Source organism: Hyperolius riggenbachi, chromosome 1 (genome assembly GCF_040937935.1).
Source record: "Hyperolius riggenbachi isolate aHypRig1 chromosome 1, aHypRig1.pri, whole genome shotgun sequence".
Classification (NCBI taxonomy): Eukaryota; Metazoa; Chordata; class Amphibia; order Anura; family Hyperoliidae; genus Hyperolius; species Hyperolius riggenbachi.
The window spans coordinates 447099198-447119941 of record NC_090646.1 but is presented as its reverse complement, the minus strand read 5'-3'; the positions used below and the strand labels follow the sequence as shown (position 1 = coordinate 447119941).

Genomic DNA, 20744 nt, shown 5'->3' with positions numbered 1-20744 from the left:
TGTGCCCTCCTGTGCCTTCAGTGTCACCTCTGTTACCTGTGCCTTCAGTGTCCCCCTCTGTGCCACCTCTGCGCCCCTCTGTACCTCCTTCTGTACGCCTTTGTGCCTCTTTCTGTCTTAGTGATGTTTTGTAATGTGGTAATTTCACTTACAGAAAATTTCACGTAAAATTTCGTAATTACAATTATACGTAATTACGAATTTAAAACTGAATTAATGTCATGTAATCCACCCATACTTCCAGGGGGTTTCAGCGCTGGATCACAGGTTTGCTTTTAGCTACAAGAGCTATTTAAAAAAACATTATTTTTTTTTACTTGTTCCCACAAGGGCATTCGTAAGTCAGGGACTACCTGTACAAGAGTAATCAAAACATGACACTGTCACATGACACAAATTATCCAATAAAACATTTAGTTACCTAACACCAGAGTCTTCACACTGACGAATGATATTCAAAAGTTCAGTGAATAGAGGATCTACTTTAGTGTGAATAACAATCAGCTTTCCCAGGGCTTCAGCTGCTTTTAGACGCACAGCACGATTTGAGTCTTGCAAAGCTTTAGTAAACGTTGTTTGAAGTTGAGGCAGAAAAGGTTTCAATGCAATGCCAACCTGAGAAGAGTATAGTGAAAACCAGCAAACAAGTGTCATTATGTATGGTCAGTAAGCGATAATACAGCATATTTGAGACGACGTAATGGTATTACCTTGGCAAGAAGAAGACTAAGAGTTTCTAGAAGAGCAACCTTCACACTCCAGCTGAACCTATCCCCCAGGATGCGGATCAATGGTCCAGTGATGCCGATCACAGAAGGCTGCAAGGCTTGGGCAGACGTTAGCTTTATAACTAAGCCCAAAGCCTTGGTTGCTTCTTCTTTCTGTTCTGGGTTTCCAGTGAGGACACCTTCTCTTAGAACTGGCAGGATTGATGTCACTCCCTGAAACATGTAATTTTGAAAAGGTTACAATGCAATAATCCAGCAAATGCCATCTTTATCATGAAATGTGCTTTTTTGTATACCTTCTTTGGAATGCAAAATCCAGGTACATGTTCTCCTTTGGCATCGTTTCCCACCATGCGGATGTCTCTGTGCAGGTCATCGATCAGTGTTAACTGGCTTGCAGCATCCAATTTCTACAAATTGCATTTTGGTTAAAAACGCACACCGCTATGTAAAGCTTTACACCATTAAGCTATATCCAATTTGATTTATCCTGCACTCACTTTAGTGATGGCATTGAGGGCATCCCAGCTTTCATTCAAAACCACACTATTGGTGTCATTGAACAATCGCAGGAGTCCTGACATCAAGCTGCGGAGATGTGCTGAGTAGTCAGCCTTTGTCTTTGCACAGTATATGTTCAGCATAATAACAGCTGCTTTTCGCATTCCCATATCGGAGCTGCGGGTGGCTTCAAGTAAATCTTCAATTACTATTCTATGCCCAACATCATCTTCCACGGACAAGATAACAGCTTGGCAGTTTGCCAGTTCCTGAAAGGTGAGTGGAAAAAATAGCCTTGTAAAAAAGAAATGTCTATACATAATAACGTTTAGCACTCAAGATGATGGCTTTGCAAAAATAATGGACACAACAGTACATTACATTGATAAGGATTTTTAAAGTCAAAAATGTGTAAAAGCAGGTAAAGATGTGAGTGACAATAAGGCTATGTTCCCATTGTTGCTCCACTTTTGCCCATTCCATTTTATAAATAGGAGCCTTTCACACTTGTCAGTGTGAAAACCTGTTAAATCTTGTATGGATATAGTGCAGACAAACAGTTCTGAAGTTCATCAAATAGCTGAATATCTAGAAGCATTATGAATACTCTGCTTACCAATTGCTCATTCTCAGTTCCGAGCTGTGCTTTCAGAGCAGTCATCACAGCAGGCAGGATAACATTCAGATGTTTTGTCAAAGCATCACCTGCCACTGATGAAAGGAATGCCAGGACACGGGTGTTCACTGGAGGAGCTATAAGCTGTAAACAGAAGGATAAGTTTTAAAATGTAATTCACATGACAGAAGCCTTGAAGTGGAATTATTTGTAACTTTTCTTCTCTACTTGAATAGATGGAGTCACATTATAAGTTCCAAGCACAAAGTCTTAAATAAACAAAACAAAAAAGTACCTGAAAGAGTTAATAGTTTTAAGTTTATTTTCTTACGTAGCCTTATTAGTCACTGAGCTGTGAGGAGCCTTAAAGTGAAACTCAGCCCCCTCCGTGCCGATTGCTCCAACTCCGGCGTCTAAATCCTCCTATATGTTCCGGTAGCAGCCCTGTTCTCCCCGGCCAATTGGGCGTACTGCGCATGCCAGTGAGGGAGCGATCTGCGTGGAGGGAGCTGGAAGAAGCCTCAGGTATGTGTAACATTTTTAGTCCCCCTTGTCTCAGGTACACTTTAAGCTGTGTACATACCTTTGACAGATGTCGCCCGTCGAGCATCAGAATCTGATCCCCTTGGGCAACATCCCTGTGCCGGGCTGTGTAGCTGACAATGTGCTGTTTTGCAATGCGGAAAGGGGGGGGACTGGGTATAACGGAGGGACAATGAGCGGCACGTGGATGATGTCACGCGGTGGACGGGGGTGCAGCTCAAAAACAGGATCAAAGTTACTGAGGTTGAGTAGATCCGCCCAGTGGATCGGTCACCAGGTGCCGTGCACACTCCTGGTTGTTGGCTGAGGCAGTCGTTATCGGCTGCTTCTATTGACATAAGTCAGGCGTGCGTACGGATCTTTACTTGAAGCTTCCACACAGCCAATTGCTCTTTTATCTTTGACAGCAGAAGAAAAGAACCGGAGACAGTTTCTGTATGTATGCCACATAGAAATTATAATACAACATGGCTGTTTCCACACTAGCTGTATATGACCTGGAGGGGAGGGAAGTGGCCAGTAAATGTGATTTACAAACAGATGACATTACTGTGATTTAAAGGCAGGTAGGATAACTGTACTCATCAAAAAGGAAGTGGGAGACAGGATTTTATTTGAATGATATGCCAGATTGTAGTTATGTTTTAAAGGCATACTATCGATTAACGTGTTGTTTAACCTGAGTTTGAGAGAGTTCCTGAAGTGCTGGTAAATAATGATGTATACATTTAATTTGCTTATCTCTTTTGTTTACTGTAACAAATTCCTTTCACTCTGAACTGAAGGCAGTCTGCTCATTTTGTGAAGGGAGAGTGAACAATGAGGGGAGGGGGGATTTCCCTCACTGTTATCTCTGTGTGTAACTGTGTGCCAGAGAGCTCTCAGAAGCTGCCTGTGTTTCTGAGCTGTCTGCAGAGAGCAGAGGAAATGTAACTTGTTTTAAACATTATTTGGCAGTGACTCAACAGCTTTTCATACCTTTTTTGCTTTCAGGGAAAAATACTCTGTAGTCTGATATGCAAATAACAACAATGGCTGTGCATTGAAGCAGACACCCCTTTGTAAATTATTTGTCCCAATAGAGTTAAATCCTATACACAACGAATAAAAGCTTTTGCTTCTGATATTTAACATAAACATTAGGAAAATGTTAGACATTATTTGTACATTGTCATCTTAGAACACTTAGGTATTGATAGTGTTCCTTTAAAGAGACTCCGTAACAAAAATTGCATCCTGTTTTTTATCATCCTACAAGTTCCAAAAGCTATTCTAATGTGTTGTGGCTTACTGCAGCACTTTCTGCTATCACTATCTCTGTAATAAATCAATGAATCTTTCCCCTGTCAGACTTGTCGGCCTGTGTCTGGAAGGCTGCCAAGTTCTTCAGTGTTGTGGTTCTGCTATGAACTCCCCCTTCCAGGCCCCTCTATGCACACTGCCTGTGTATTATTTAGATTAGAGCAGCTTCTCTCTTATCTTTTACAAGCTGGATAAATCGTCCTCTGAGCTGGCTGGGCTTTCACATACTGAAGAATTACAGACAAGGGCAAAGCTGTTTGCAGGAGAAAAACAAGCAGCCTGAAACTTCAGTGCATGAGAACTGCAGGGGGAAAGAAACACACAAATGATCTCTTGAGATTCAAAAGGAAGGGTGTATACAGCCTGCTTGTGTATGAATGTATTTTCTATGTGTGGACATATTGTACATCAACCTACTTCCTGTTTTGGTGGCCATTTTGTTTGTTTATAAACAAACTTTTAAAAACAGTTTTTAACCACTTTTAATGCGGCGAGGAGCGGCGAAATTGTGACAGAGGGTAATAGGAGATGTCCCCTAACGCACTGGTATGTTTACTTTTGTGCGATTTTAACAATACAGATTCTCTTTAAGCATATAAATACTTATAGTTTAAAACCACAACAACACACCTTTGGAACAAGGTAAGGAAGCACAACACGACTCTTCACTGCCATAACCTGCTTGAGCCCATCCAGTGCAAAATCGGACATCTCTTCATCATCCTAAGGAAAGGAGACCTCATTAGAAAATGTCATTTTCTTACGGCTTTCTTTTATCTTATGGTAATATAATTACCAGCTGCTCCAGTAAATGTGGGAGAATGTCTTCGAGTGCCTGATAACCAATGGTAGAGTGCAACTGTTCAAAGGTTTTGGCAGCTGCCTCTCTAACCTCCTCAAGAGGATCACATAATGCTTTCCTCACTGTTGGAACAAGGGACTCAGAGAAAAACAGCACCTGTAATAAGGAAACACAGCAACAGTTCAGACAAAATGGTGGACAGGAAAACAAGTAATGGATGTTTTCTTTTATCTTTTTTTTTATAAATAAAACAGAATCAACAATGAAAAATGTGAACATTATCATTAAGCAGCAATGTAGAGGTGACATTTTCTCCACTAATTTGTGACACTAGCTGTCCCTCAGATAAGCTCAAAATGTATTTATTCCCTACCATAGTTTTATTCAACATGGCGGTATGCACAAGCTTGACTATCTGAAAACGATATGGATGAGTCAGACTCATCCAGTAGGTCTAAGGCAGGGTTCTGTTTTTTAACATGCATTTTTCGCATTTCGTTTGTATGCGAAATTGCGCATGCTCTGGAAACCTGCATGCGAAAATTTGCACACAAATATGAATTTTAATGGAAAACCTGCACATTTTCTGTGAGGTATTTTAGACATAAGGGATGGAGCTTTTTGAATTAATTATGCAGGAGAGTTTCAATAGTGGAAAAAAATTATGCAGAAGTTCAATCATATCCAGAGGAAAGCTTGTCAGAGGAGAAGGATGTCAGTCATAGCTACTCGTATCTTTATACCTTGTACAGTAATTAGAAACCTTGTAATGCTGGGGAGGGAGGGGGGGGGGGGGGGCATACTTTGACCGCCCAGCGCAGCAAGGCTAAGTAGCTGGATAATGGAAGAGGCTCCACAGATGGACACAGGAGTAATGAACAAGGGAGCAAGATTGCCCAGAGCATCTGCAGTTCTGGGCCGCCTATCAGGCTAGATGCTAAGTGATACAATACACAACAGACGTAGTCGGTAACAGGCTTGGGTCATACACGTAATTCAGATGTCAGTCGTATTGGAAGGATTAGGCAGATTCATAGTTGAGAGGCAGGCAAAGGTCGGCACACAATACAATATACAATATTACAAATAATACAATACTGACTAACTAGAGTACATATATATCGTGCTGATGCGCAATATATGTAATGTAGCTTTCAAATAACTCACTAGCTAAAACACAAGTAATGACAATTAACAAGACAGACAACAGACAGACAGACGGAATGCTCAGCCAATCTAGTCACTGTTTTAGCGACGGCAACATTCACACTGAGATAGACAAGACTAACAGGTAGGAGCGAAACTAATGGCAACCGCTGCTATATTTTGTCCTCAAGAACGAGGCTAAAAGGAATACTACCAGTCACCAACGTGGTGCTGGCAGAATCCAAACTATCAGGATTAGAAGGACTTCACTGACCCCTGCAGGTCAGCAAACAGCGGACATGAAAATACAGAGCAAGGCATTATACATTTTTACAACAACTTTCACAACATAGACCCAATGACAACTCAGAGAGCTGAATGCTATGTCGGGCGGGGTCTAAATGGGAGGCAGACTTTTATGCTGGCATCAGCCAATGGATGCAGGTAAGCAAATTCCCACACAGCTGAATGGTAATCATTCAATCCAGAGCTCACTTGATTACTATTTGCTAGCTGAAAGACTAACATAACAAATGCATGCAGTACTATGCAACAACATGCATGCTGGAAATCCAGGGCTATCTGGCTGCAGTTTAACTGCAGCAAACCATAGGAGGAATCCTGACAGCATCCTGAACTGCTCTGAACTGCAGAGTGATTGCAAATGACAATAATGCTGCATACACACTTGAGATAAAAGTCTTTGGAAAAGCAAAGACCAATTTTACCCCATTCCATGTAGTATGAGAGCCATACTCTACACAGTCTATTCTATGGAGCTGCATTTCCCATCAGGTAAAATCTTTGCAAGATGCTGCACACAAAGATGCCCGTACACATTCAAAAGATCATAATCTGCAAAAGATCTCTTCCTGCAATAGATCCATTCCTGCAAAATGCATTCATAGTCTATGAGATCTGCAGATCATCATACACACCTTGTTTAACAGGCAATCATCTGCAGATCATCTGCAGATCAGATCCACCAGGATGGATTTTCAGATCTGCAGATGATTGCCAGATATGCAGATGAAGTCTGTTAAACAAGGTGTGTATGAGGATCTGCAGATCTCATAGACTATGAATGCATTTTGCAGGAATGGATCTATTGCAGGAAGAGATCTTTTGCAGATAATGATCTTTTGAATGTGTACGGGCATCTTTGTGTGCAGCATCTTGCAAAGATTTTATCTGATGGGGAGTGCAGCTCCGTAGAATAGACTGTGTAGAGTATAGCTCTCATACTACATGGAAGGGGGTAAAATTGGTCTGTGATCTTGCCTTTTCCAAAGACTTTTATCTCAAGTGTGTATGCAGCATTAGACTCACTGCGATTGCGCAACCGAATGCAAGCAGACAAGCCAGAACTGCCCAGTTGCAGCTCCACTGCAAGCGACAGAACATGCTACAGGAGAGATCCTGACAAACCTATTGTCCTACTAATATTTTTTTGAGAAAGGAAAGATTTTCTTGCTCCACTCACCGCATCTCTACTGGTTGACTTCATGATCTCACTGAGGCCAATACACACACCCTGCCTTTCATCGCTCTTATCAGACCTCAGTCCTGATTCAAGGATTGGAATGATCTCAGGAAGGATTTTCTCCCCGAGTTTCCGGACCAGATCTCCAAGTGTTCTAGCAGCAATCTAAGACATAAACGGAATCCGGCAGTGAGCTTTGTTATAATGACATCTTTACGTAACCATGTAGAATGCACATCAAGCCACTAACCGTTCTCTTGTCAGCACAAGTACTTGCAAGGAATCCCAGCAATAAGGTAAAAAGAGTTGGCAAAATCTCTCTGAGTGTGCGAGGAGTGTTGGAAACAACAATTTTCCATACATGAAGAGAAGCCTGGCGCACCACCAGCTGGGCATCTGAACGGCCCATGTATAATCCAGCCAGCACACGGTTTCTTCTTTCAGCTCCAAGAGCAGAAATGATTGCCTAAAATAAAACCACATAGGATGAATGCAAAAAGTATTTTCTAGTGTTTACAAAATATTGCAACTCTCAACCAACAGGAGTAAAGCATGTGATTACCATATTAAAGAGACGTTATCAATAATGTAGACATACCTGTGAACGCAATTAATGAAAATGGATCTTACATGAGGTAATATTTTAAATAACCTAGGGCAATATTATAACAGTGTAGGGAGCAGAAGGGAGAATTATTATGATTTATCATCAGTCCTCTCTGTTATGGCAAACCTAACATGCAGCAGATTTCGGTAACATACCCGAAATTCCATAAATATAATTTGCAATACAATTTTAAACCTAAGTGGGGGCAGCCATATTGGCTTGGTGCAAACACAGGCTCTGCCTTCTTTTTACTTTTCAAGTACAATCCTACTAAGAATTGAGGGAGGACAATGAGTAGAAATTACAGACAAAAGACACTTGAACTGAAGAGCACCATGAGACATAAGTACACAGTTTTGTCTTCCTGTTCAAGGAAAAGCAACTAGAACCTGCTCCAACCTCAAAGTATGAATTAAAGGATACATGGGGCCAAAAAATGTAATGCATCTTTACTTACCGGGGCTTCTTCAAGCCCCTAGAAGTGTCTGTGGGTAAGATTTATCAAAACATTACAGACAGTGTTTTCTTCTTAAACTGTTCTAACCAACAGGGGAACTGTTCTGCATGATAATAAGAAACTTCCTAGATCCTACTTAACCACTTGAGGACCCAGCCTTTACCCCCCCCTTAAGAACCAGCGTTGTTTTTTATGATCTGTGCTGGGTGGGCTCTGCAGCCCCCAGCACAGATCAGGTTGCAGGCAGAGCAATCAGATCACCCCCCTTTTTTCCCCCCATGGAGATGATTAGGGATGCTCGGAAAATTCCGCGGAATTATAAATTCCGTGATTCCGGCCGGAATTAGGTTAATTCCGATTCCGGTAGTGAAAACGGAACTCCCATACCTCTCAAACGGAATTCCGCGGAAATTTTATAATTGCGACGGAATTTTCCGGAATAGCACAAAAACCTCCATGACCCACATGACATGCTAAAGCTGGCCTAGCATAACCCATACTACCATTATGATCAATTCGATAGAAAAAGTTGCATGATTAAGGATTTGTACTTTTTGAAAAGCATGCTTATATACCATAGCTGGGATTTGAACCCAGGACGCAGTGTGTAGTAGGTATCTGTCTTAACCTCTAGACCATGACCCACATGACATGCTAAAGCTGGCCTAGCATAAACCATACTACCATTATGATCAATTCGATAGAAAAAGTTGCACGATTAAGGATTTGTACTTTTTGAAAAGCATGCTTATATACCATAGCTGGGATTTGAACCCAGGACGCAGTGTGTAGTAGGTATCTGTCTTACCCACTAGACCATCAACCACACTCAGGGCCGCTGAGGCAGAGGCTGGAGAGGCTGCAGCCTCAGGGCGCAGTGTAGGAGGGGGTGCACAATTCATTCAGCTGTCATTCCCAATTGTGTTTGAAGCAGAAAGATATAAGAAAAGGTGATACATGGCAGCGACTGCAAGCCAGATAAGTAGAGATTAAGGTTTTGGGGGGGTTGGGGGCCCTGGGGCACCTCTTAGTGTAATAGCAATCAGTGTGTGACAGCTGGGGTGGGAGGGATGGGGGGGCGCACTTTGCTGTCTCAGCCTTGGGTGCTGAAGGACCTTGTCCCACCTCTGACCACACTACATGCTAAAGCCTGGTCCTGAGTGTGGTTGATGGTCTAGTGGGTAAGACAGATACCTACTACACACTGTGTCCTGGGTTCAAATCCCAGCTATGGTATATAAGCTGTTTTGAAAATCTGCAATTCCCTACTACATGATATAAGAGGATGGATGGATGGAGGATGGAGGAGGAGGAGGAGGAGAGAGAGAGATTTTAAAAATTTTCCGACAGAATTCCGTATACGTCGGAATTCCGCGGAACAGCCCCGGAATACCGTCGGAATGAAACGGTAACGGAATTTCTGTATGACGGAATGCGGAATTGTCCTGGAAACGGAAATGGGCTCTTCCGACCATGCCTGGAGATGATGTGCAGGGGGGTCTGATCGCTCCTGCCTGCCTGAGTGTTGCGGGGGGGGGGGGGGGGGGGGGGGGCACCTCAATGCCCCCCTCCGCGGCGAAATTCCCCCCCTCCCTCTCCCCCCTGGTGATCGGGGATTGCCGATCTGCCTTACAGCGCTGCTGTAGCAGCAGCGCCGTTCAATGTAAACAAAGGAGACAAACGTCTCCTGCGTTTACATTTAGTCTGCGAGCCGGGATCAGCGGCTCGCAGGCTATTCACGGAGACCAGCTCCGTGATCTAACAGGAAATGGCCGCTCGCGCGAGCGGCCTTTCCTAATTAATTAGGGAGGCACCTGGTGACGCAGATGTGCGTCGCTGGTCCTCCAGCTACCACTTTGCCGCCGCACGGTATGAGTGTGCGGTCGGCAAGTGGTTAATAGTGGTAGTTTAGTGTGGATTTCTAGAGCTGTACTAGAGTTATGAAAACAATGCAAAACCATCCCTAAAGTGCTGCAGATTAAGAAGTGCTTAATAGCAGTTCAAGCTAGACATTTGCAAAGTGCTCCTCCCCCCTGCTGCCAGGTGTCCTGTGAAGCTGTTCTGTGCTTAAAAGACCACTATCGCGAAAAAAGTAGACAGTTAAAATCTAACAGAACCGACAGGTTTTGGGTCAGTCCATCTCCTCATGGGGGATTCTCGGGGTTTTCTTTGTTTTCAACAGCATTTCCTGAACAGCAGTTGCAAAGTCTAACTGACAAAATAGTGTGCAAGTGAGTAGAGAGGCTGGATGGGATCTTACTATTTTGGCAGTTAAACTGCTGTTCAGGAAATGCCATTGAAAATTAAGAAAACCCTGAGATTCCCCCATGAGGAGATGGACTGGCCCAAAACCTGTCGGTTCTGTCAGATTTTAACTGCCTACTTTTTTCACGATAGTGGTCCTTTAGCCCTTCCAGTGCTGGGCATTGATGCAATACAGCCAATTTATTGGTTACCTCAGCAACACCAATTTCCCTCACACACTGCACTGTCTCAGAAACCTTCCTATCTTCTCCTATTCCTAACAGCTTAATAAGGAATCTGCACTATTTAATGATTTCTTAATATGTCTGAGACCGTTCTGCACAGATTTAAAAAAAATCTACCAATATTTTGTCTCAGGCTCTCTTGATAAATAACAACTGAAAAGATGTCCCGCTGCACCAGATGGTTGGGTAAATGTAGAAAATCCTTTATTCCGACATCACATAGTACAAGTAAAAGCTCATGTGCATCGGAGCAAAGTGTGGCTCCTTAATCATAGCTATGATTAAGGAGCCACACTTTGCTCCGATACGTGTGAGCTTTTACTTGTACTATGTGATGTCGGAATAAAGGATTTTCTACATTTACCCAGGTTCTCCACATGCACGGATGGGCACACCCGCCACTCCCATGGTCAAGAATATTCTTGCGAAGGCGCACCTGGCCACAGGAGCGCAACCGCTCTCAGCACATACGTGCACCAGAAGCTGCCGGCTGCTAGGGAAGGGACAGCAGAAGACCGGGTAAAAGCGGAACTGTGGCGAGGGACACACAGGCCTCAATTCACTAAGCTTTATCCAACACTTTATCAAAAGTTTGATAATCTACTTCATGGGTCAAATCTAGTTTTGAATTCACTGTTTTATCGATAAAATATTAAATAAATCTATAACTCCTTAGTGAATTCAAAATTAGATTTTACCCATGAGGTAAATTATCAAACGTTTGATAAAGTGTTTGACAAAGCTTAGTGAATTGAGGCCGTAGACTTCTAGAGGCTAGAAGAAGCCCCAAGTAAAGATTTATACCGGTACTTTTTTTTGCCCTCATGTATGCTTTAAGTCTTCAGTTCTCTAGGGTATGGTCTTTAGGAAATTAAAAAGTGAAGGGAACACAGAATGCAGTTCAAAGAGAGTACAAGGTGTGCTTCTTAAAGGGAAGGTTCAGGGACTGTTTAAAAAAAAAAAAAAAACCGCATTCACTTACTTGGGGCTTCCTCCAGCCCGTGGCAGGCAGGAGGTGCCCTCGGCGCCGCTCCGCAGGCTAGTCTCCGGTGGCCGACCCGACCTGGCCAGGCCGGCGGCCAGGTCGGGCTCCTTCCGCGTTCCAAAATGCGCCTCACGGCGGCGCGCTGACGTCATCGGACGTCCGCCGGACTTTACTGTGCAGGCTCAGAACTACTGAGCCTGCGCAGTAAAGCCCGGAGGACGTCAGTTGACGTCAGCGCGCCGCCGTGAGGCGCATTTTGGAACGCGGAAGGAGCCCGACCTGGCCGCCGGCCTGGCCAGGTCGGGTCGGCCACCGGCAGCCTGCGGAGCGGCGCCGAGGGCACCTCCTGCCTGCCACGGGCTGGAGGAAGCCCCAGGTAAGTGGATGCGGATTTTTATTTTTTTTAAACAGTCCCTGAACCTTCCCTTTAAGGTCACTATACACCATGCAATCAAATATATTCAATAACGTTACACGCTTTTATTACAAGGTTTGGTAATATTGGACAAATCAAGATTGTAAAGTGTTTGGGCAACTTTTCAGACACTAAGCTGAGACTATGAAATCTGGTTTATGGTGGAAGAACAAAGGCCATGAGGATGGAACAACCTTTGCGTATTGTCTAGCCTCCTACTAGACAGGACTTACAAACCGCAAGTTTACTGAATGTTTAACAAAAAAATGATAAAAGAAAATGGGAACACAAGACAGCATAAATTAACATGATTCAAAAATGTATTTCATTGAACTTACATTATACCGTATTTTTGGGACCATAAGCCGAACCCAGGTTTAGAGGACAAAAACCAGGGGGAAATAAAAAACTTTACCTAGTGCATCCATGGTGCAGGGGCATCTTATGGACCTTTCCCCCCAATTATTATGTTTCCCTTCTACCTCGTGTCCCCGTGTCGTCCTCTTAAAGAGACTCTGAGGTCTCTTTTTTTTACCTTATTTTGTTTAACAATCCTCTTCATCTTTAATGCCAGAGTTAAATCGCCGCATCCCCGCGGCAGAGGAGTGATTTATTACTTAGAAAACGACCTGCAAAGTTCTACGACTTTGCAGGTCGCAGATCATGCTGCCCTGGCTCACAGGGCTTTTCTTCCTGGAGAGGCTGAGCTTTGAGCTGTATCTCTGCCTCTCTGCAATCAATCTCCCCAGATCTCCGCCTCCTCCCCGACCCCTCTCAGGGAAAGAAGATTGAGAGGGGCAGGGAGAGGCAGAGATTGACTGCGGAGGAGGCAATGCTCTGCCTCTTCGAGTAAAGCCCTGTGAGCCCAGGAGCTTTGCAGGGCTTATCTCTGGTAATAAATCACTCCTCTGTTGCGAGGATGCGGCGATTTAACACTGGCATTGAAGAGGATTGTTAAAAAAAAAAAGAAGGTAAAACAAGAGAATTCAAAGTCTCTTTAAGGCCTCTTGCATACTGCATGCATTTCCGATTCCGGTTTTTACATTCGATTCCGATTTTTAATCTTTACTGCATGCTGCATTTTTTGATCCGTTTTTCTGTTGAATGTATTCAGGGAAAATTGGAATTGAAAATCGGAAACTGAATTGGAAACGCAAAATGGATTTGCAGTGTGCAGAGAGCCTAACAGTGTCCTTATTTGCTCCCGTGTCTTCCACTGCCGCACTGTATCCTTTTCTTCCCCCCAGTATCCTCCTTTGCACCGTGTCTGTCCCTCTGGTTCCCGTGTCCCTCCTCTGCCCCCCGTGTATCTCCTCTGGCTGTGTCCTCCTCTGCCCCCCCCCCCCCCGTGTCATTCTCTAGTCCCCTTGAGTCCTCGTCCCCAGTGTCCTTCCTCTGGTCCTGCTGTGTCTTCCACTGGCCCTTGTCCTCCTCAGGTCTCCCCGTGCTCATCCTCTGGTCCTCCACTGGCCCCTATGTCCTCCTCTGTTACTACACTGCCAACCCCCCCCCCCCCCCGTCCTCCCCTGGCCCCAGCTTCCATCCTCCGCTCCTGTCAGGTGGTGCCGAAGTATCTTCACAGAGAGCGGCAACACAAGGCTTTACAGACGTTATCCACCAATCAGGTGAGGGGTGCAGCCCCAGGCCCGCTAGTCATTGCTTTGCTTTGCTCTGCTCTTCTCCTTTATCTAATTAGAGCCAATGGTCCAGCCTCCAAGAACATCGGCTCCCATTAGAAAGGGAAGAAGAGCAAAGCACAGCTGTAATTGGTGGGCCTAGGACAGCGTCCCCCACCTGATTGGAGAATTGCTTTCGTAAGTGTAGCAGCTCTGTGTATCGATAGTTCTGCACCACCAGGGGACCTAAAGCAGAGCGAGGCTTCAATTGGCGACGGTGAGGCAGATTTTCGCTGGTGGTGGCTGCATCTGCAGCGAATGAGCACAGGACAGATCAGGGTGATTTGCCGCCGGGCATAAAGGACACAGAGAGCCAGGCACGGAGAGGTTGATTGGTGGCAACAGAGTGAGTCATTCTGCTGCTGGGATTTGCATGAGGGGCACGAAGGCTGCAGCGGACAGAGGACGAAGAAAGACTGGCCGCTGTGGGACTTGCATGAGGGGCACGAAGGCTGCAGTGGGCAGAGGACGGAGAAGACTGGCGGCGGCACGGTGGCTGAAGCAGGCAGAGGACGGAGATAGACTGGCGGCGCTGGGAGTTGCATGAGGGGCACAAAGGCTGCAGTGGGCAGAGGACGGAGAAAGACTGGCAGCGGTGGGACTTGCATGAGGGGCATGAAGGCTGCAATGGGCAGAGGACGGAGAAAGACTGGCGGTGGCAGAGTGAGTGAGTCACTCTGCCGCTGGGACTTGCATGAGGGGCACAAAGGCTGCAGCGGGCAGAGGATTGAGAAAGACTGCAGAGCACACTGAATGGGAGCACAGTGGAGAGCAGGATGGCTGCTGTAGACCATGTTGAGAATTGCTGACCGCAACGTGCACAGCGGAGCCCAACATGTGAGAAACTGTATTTTTTTTTAATGTGTGCAGGTTAGATTCAGACCATAAGATGAAGGGACTCCCCCACCCACCCCAATTTTAGTCCCAAAAATATGGTAGTTTCCCTTTCAAATATTGTGCAGTTATTTACCTTGGTGGACTGGGCAGTCCCAAAGTTGTCATCCTCAGAAGCAGTTTCAGTGGTCATCTTTCCAGTTACTCCAGATATATGAAACAGTAAGTCCCCAAGAAGTTGAACAGAACTAAACCGTATTCTCCAAAGGTCATCAAACAGACCCTCTTCTAGCTGTGGCAGGAGGAGTGCAATGGCTGTTTCTGCATACATGGTGATCACTCTTTGGCCTGCGCGTAGTGCTGTGTCACGTACAAACTCATTTTCATCTGCCAGAGCCTGCAATAAACATCACAGAAAGGAAGTCTAGTTGATAACATAGAGAAAACTAGTGTGACAAGACAAGACACAGAACAGCTTGAGTCTCTTCCAGGATGAGGCACTTTTGTTTTTAAAAAAAAGGAAAGTGTGCTGAACATGTTTCGAAAGAAAAATAAAGCATTCTGTGTGATTACCTTTAAAATGCAGGGTATAATGGGACCAACATAAGGCGTGAACTTATCTCCAAATGTGATTGGCAAGTAAATGAACATCATAATGTAACCATCACGGACATGTGGAGCAATGTCTGGTTTGCTGGCCGTAGCTACAATTTCTGGCATTAATTTTTCAAGTTTCTCGACTCCTAAACCTGCCATGACTTCTGACAGACCTTTAGGAAAAGAAATTTAGAAAACGTTACTAATTCTGTATTAAGAATTGGACATGCAGCTGATTTGATCTCATAACTCTCACCTTGCGCAGCACCAGAACGATCCACTGAGCTGAAGTCGGAAGCTAGTGTATCCATCAGCCATGGCAGCAGATCCTGAAAGCAAGATTCTCCTGTTCCCTTTACCATAGCACCCAAAGCTTTTGCTGACACAGTACGGACCTACAGAAAAAAAAATTTTGGGTTGAAAATATCCAACATGCTAAGATTATCAGCAAGCAGAAAGACTGTCAGTGTCATGAGAAACTTACTTCAGGAACAGGATCTATCAGAGATGCCTTAAGCCCTGGTGTAATACTTGGGAGATAAGGAGCCAAGTCCTGGAAACGAGAATGAGTCAAATAATAAGTGTAAAATTCACAAAGATGCAAATAATTTTAACACTACCCTTCTTCTGTACTACCTCATTGCTTTAAATTGGAAAAAAAATTTCTTGAAGTGGACAGTCAAGATTTTTTCCATGACCAAACCCATTTACAACCCTGAACTCCAAAAAATGAAACCGCTTTAGAAAGTCTCCTGAGCACTTCTGGGCTGGTTCCCAATGTCTTCTAGAGGCACGCTGCCATGTTTATTGCTGTAACCAGACCTGCAGCAGTGCCTTTTAGGTGGGAGAGTGGTGTGTGCCATCACTAACCTTCTCTTTTCTTCTCTGTGGGGGTAGCTGTTGCATTCACTCACCATTTCTTACATTGTTTCCAATGGGAGGAGGTGTAGGGCTAGGGCAGCTACCCTCATTTTAGACCTTTTCTATGGATTGTCCTGTGGGGCATCCAGACAGCAAGGTTTCCATTAGTACAAGAAGAAGCCGGGGTGCCTGACCAAAAGGGTCGACTAGTGAGAACCCCCATTAGTTATGGATAAGAAGGTATTGGAGGATGAGGCACATTTATGTGTTAGTTGTGGGGAGGTAGAAGGGCTAAAGAAAAAAGTAATCCAGGAGCTATGCTATTTCAGACTCATAAGCGTTATGTGCTTCATGAGGGTGTTATGTGTTTTGCCAAAGTTGAGATAAAATAGTCAGTTGTAAAAAGACTCAAGCCCCTGTATACACGATAGATACAGCTAGCAGAGGCGGTGTTTGCCAAGAATCCAGAGAATCTACCGCAGCCCCCAATCCCTTTCAGCGGGACAGCTTTGGCCGACTGATGGCCAAGAGCATTGTTAACTCCACCTACCCTGCCCACCGCATGACATAATGTCTGCGACACTCTGTCCCTTGCATAAGAATAGAATAGGTCACTAGCCTGCTGGCTAATAAGTCTGTCAGTCTTGGCCCAGCCATATTGCCTGAGGGAACAGGTACCGATCCCCCCAGGTGACATGGCTTGTACATATGCACAAGACTTTATTATCCAGGAAGGTTCTAAAGATTTTTCATTTCATTCTGATGGATATTCTTTAAGACTTCACCTCTTCTCTTTTGATGAATTTACTAAACTTAACTCATGAACCGATATGTAAAGTAAACACATTTCACACTTTATAATCATTGTAACTGAAGAGTAAACATTGACGATAAGCACCGCACTGTTACCTTCTGATCAGTAAGAGAATACATGTTTCCGATAATTTGTGCTGCCATTTTCCTAGTATCTGTAGATCTGTCCTGGAACGCTCGCTGCACAATGGGCATAATTAAGGCAAGAGAGGGTGCATCAATAAAATGAACAAACTTGGTATCCAACAAGGTCTGCAGGCACTTCTGTGTCATCCTTGAGGGGTCGGTAAGTGCATCAAGTAAGATAGGACAGATTGCTTTAAATAATAAAAAGAAAATACAAATCAGCATTAAAATGTAGAAAAAATAGCACTTGATTCAAAGCAATTGGAAAAGCTGGATTTATATAATTATGTTTATGTTTTAGGACTAAGAAGCAACTCAATTGTGTAATATACTGAGCTAAATGACACTGTGCCACAGTATAACTTGTACTCACCTAAGATCTCTGGGTTGCGAATTACAGAGCCAATCTGACGAAGGGCCTGCTGGCCAGCTTTCTGCACCTTCACATGGGAGTCTGTAAGTACTTCAGTGAGTTTGGGCACAATATTAGGGAGACATGATGATAACTGCTTAGGGGCACAATACGCCATAGCACCCAACAACTCCACAGATCCTAAAAAAAGAACACCATTATTCAGAGATCCATGATTCACAAATCTGACACATAAAATATTCCATCTAAAAAGTAGCAGATGGCTGATGAAATCCCACAGAGTCTGGCCCAGGCAGAGCAAACAGCCAATGACATATATAGAATTACCAGCTTTGGTTCTCCAGGATTCCTCCTCAAGAGCTACTAGGAGTGACGGCAATACAAGCTTTACACCATGTGCACTGAGATTACTCATTACTGCCTTAGCACATTCATCTGCTGCCTACAAGAGACAAACGAGATTATGAGATTCAGTTACTCAAAGCAGCTTCAAACCACAGAAATTCTCATAAGATCAGTACTTACCTCTCGGACATATTGATTTCCATCACCGAAACACAGCAAGAGATGGGGCAATACATGAACAACATATGGTTCAAATAACTTTCCTAGCATGTTACAGAGCATCTCAAAGGCAAACAATGCCCCTAGAAGAAAAAGAAGAAAGTCAGTGATGCACAAACAGTAATGCGTGTCATTAGGCAAATAAAAGAAGCTATGCTCATCTTTTAAAGACCCAGGATTTAAAGAGACTCCGAGCAGTGCAGAAACTATGGAAATATGCATACCATTTTGAAGCTCTCTTTCTCCTCTTTCCAACGATATATAAACCGCTACCCTACGCCTTTTAGATTTCGCTATTTTCGCAATCGAAATTGCGGCAAACGCGATTTCGATCACGAAAATAGCGAAAACTAAAAGGCGTAGGGCGGCGTTGGAAAGAGGAGAAAGAGAGCTTTAAAATGGTATGCATCTTTCTATAGTTGCTTGTATTACACAGGACGACACTTTCCCCAGTGTCAGCAGCTCTATTCAGCTGCCGACTTTGGGGAAAAGTCGTCCTGTGTAATACAAGCAACTAAGGAAAGATGGATATCATTTTAAAGCTCTCTTTCTTCTCTTTCCAACGACACCTAAACCGCCACCCTATGCCTTTTAGTTTTCGCTATTTTCGCAATCGAAATCGCATTTGCAGCGACTTCGATCACAAAAATAGCGAAAACTAAAAGGCGTAGGGCGGCGGTTTATATATTGTTGGAAAGAGGAGAAAGAGAGCTTCAAATGGTATGCAAATTTCCATAGTTTCTGCACTGCTCGGAGTCTCTTTAAATGGGAAAGGAGGTGTGAGGGGAGTGGTTAATTTACATACAATAATCAACACTGTACACTCAAACACTCATAACAAGCTGGAACTCTAGCAATGAGGATAGTCCCTTTTAAAATAACCCTTTCATCAGCGTTGAGGTTACCTCCAAGAATAAAAGGGTCCCCACTCTACCCACACCAGTCAGCAAGCAAGCAAGCAAACATTTCTTGCTCATAAACCTGGGATTCACGGAGGTCTGTCTGGTGCTTCCTTTCTAGGGAAAGCATACATGCACATACCGTAAATCAGTGTACGGATCTCCAGGGAACAAACTACATTACTCACACCACTATATAAATAGGATGTCCTAACATAGGGGCAGGAGAGCTAGCACTGCTTCTTACCTTCCCTACGTCGGAAATTCTTCTTGTCTTGGATGGCTTCTGTGAGGGTGGACATCATCTCCTGCTGCTTAAGGGAAAGGATTCCCAATCCCTTTACTAACCCAGCCAAACCATAAGCAGCTCCTTTCCGTTCTGCATATTTATCAGACTCTAGAAGAAGGGCCATCAGCTTCTGGATCATACTACCAGCATCATCCTTAATGGCTGGCACCAGGGGAGGCAGGCAGCTAGCAACAGATTCCTGGACCTTTGAGACAGAGCACCAAATTATTATGACCATTTATATGAATGGAATGCTACACAGCAAGCATAACATGTCTGAGAGATAATACCTGTTGTGACGGGGTAGAGAGAGCTGCTATAAGTTTGGCCACAATTGGTTTAACTTTAGGATCACTTTTGTCCAAGTGTTTGGCTAAAGAGCCCATAAGGATGACAACGCTTTGTCGGACAGCATCATAACTAGCATCATTTGGTGCATTCTTCAGGAATTCTTCAAACACTGGCAGTAAGGAGCCAACACAATCCTGAAATGTAAACATTTTATGTTTTTAAATGATAATCTGATGAAATCGTACATAACTAGACATGGTACAGCTCCACACAAAATGTCACAAAATATACAGCAACAGCAGAATATTTCTAAGTCTCCATTACCTTCCCGTGTGTGTTGAGTGCAGACAAGGCAGCATCCAGCATACATTTTCTGACATCAGGATGTCGATCATTAAGAGCATCAGGTACAAAGAACAGGAAAAGTGGTTTCACTTGAGAACTTTCCAGATACTGAGCAAGCTGGTTCAATGCCAGAGCTACTCCACACCTATGATAAAACAGACACAATACGAGTCTACCTTGTCAACTGGATATATATATATATTTATATATATTTATATATATATATATATATATATTTTTATATATATATATATATATATATATATATATATATATATATATATATATATATATATATATATATATATATATATATAGACTATTGAATATACAGTATATATCCTCAGATAAAATAAACAGTAGTTCTAGTAAACTTTCTAGTATAGAGAAGATTAGTCCAACAAGCTGGTATATTAGCAATATATTATATATGCTATTATATGATGCCACTAGATTTTTGAAGATGAAGACCTAAGTAATCTTTCTTTGACAAACCTGTAAACATATTATGGGGTAGCTATGAAGTGCTGATAAAAACCCTGCTTTATACTTGTTTCACATTGCAGCATATTTGTTCCACACTGTAGCTCTTTGCGATAGGAAAAGTTACCCTATTTATAAAAAAAGTCAACGTTTCCTTTAGGAAGAAATCTACTATGATGTGCAGCAGCAATGTTTCAGGTATGTGATTCAGACACGATTGATACAAGAAAGATCAGCAGGGCTGCCAGACAACTGGTGCTGTTTAAAAGAAAAAAAATATAAGGCAGCCTCCATATCCTTCTCACTTCAGAGCTCCCCAACCCTGTCCTCAAGGCCCACCAACAGTATGTTTTGCAGGAAACCACAAACATTCACAGGTGGGGTAAGTAGTGTCTCAGTAGAGAGGATTAACTACCTGTGTGGATTTCCACAAAACATGCACTGTTGGTAGGCCTTGAGGACAGCGTTGGGGAACACTGCTTTAAATGTCCAGACTTCATCAAGCAAAGATACGATGTG

The 20744-nt window shown here is 43.6% G+C and overlaps 1 protein-coding gene across 1 annotated transcript in view; it reads right to left on the bottom strand.

The window, feature by feature from the left end:
- GCN1 (GCN1 activator of EIF2AK4) overlaps positions 1-20744 on the bottom strand; it is a 111336-nt gene that overhangs the window by 19326 nt on the left and 71266 nt on the right. Inside the window, exons 32-51 of the mRNA XM_068238718.1 lie at positions 19722-19887; positions 19397-19591; positions 19065-19311; positions 17880-18001; positions 17682-17796; positions 17355-17534; positions 16952-17172; positions 15666-15734; positions 15438-15576; positions 15158-15354; positions 14721-14981; positions 7372-7587; positions 7122-7286; positions 4487-4648; positions 4321-4413; positions 1846-1989; positions 1229-1498; positions 1025-1138; positions 711-941; positions 422-615 (exon numbers count right to left, since the gene is read on the bottom strand). Coding sequence (XP_068094819.1) covers positions 422-615; positions 711-941; positions 1025-1138; positions 1229-1498; positions 1846-1989; positions 4321-4413; positions 4487-4648; positions 7122-7286; positions 7372-7587; positions 14721-14981; positions 15158-15354; positions 15438-15576; positions 15666-15734; positions 16952-17172; positions 17355-17534; positions 17682-17796; positions 17880-18001; positions 19065-19311; positions 19397-19591; positions 19722-19887 — 3501 coding nt within the window. The remainder of the gene's footprint in view (positions 1-421; positions 616-710; positions 942-1024; positions 1139-1228; positions 1499-1845; positions 1990-4320; positions 4414-4486; positions 4649-7121; positions 7287-7371; positions 7588-14720; positions 14982-15157; positions 15355-15437; positions 15577-15665; positions 15735-16951; positions 17173-17354; positions 17535-17681; positions 17797-17879; positions 18002-19064; positions 19312-19396; positions 19592-19721; positions 19888-20744) is intronic.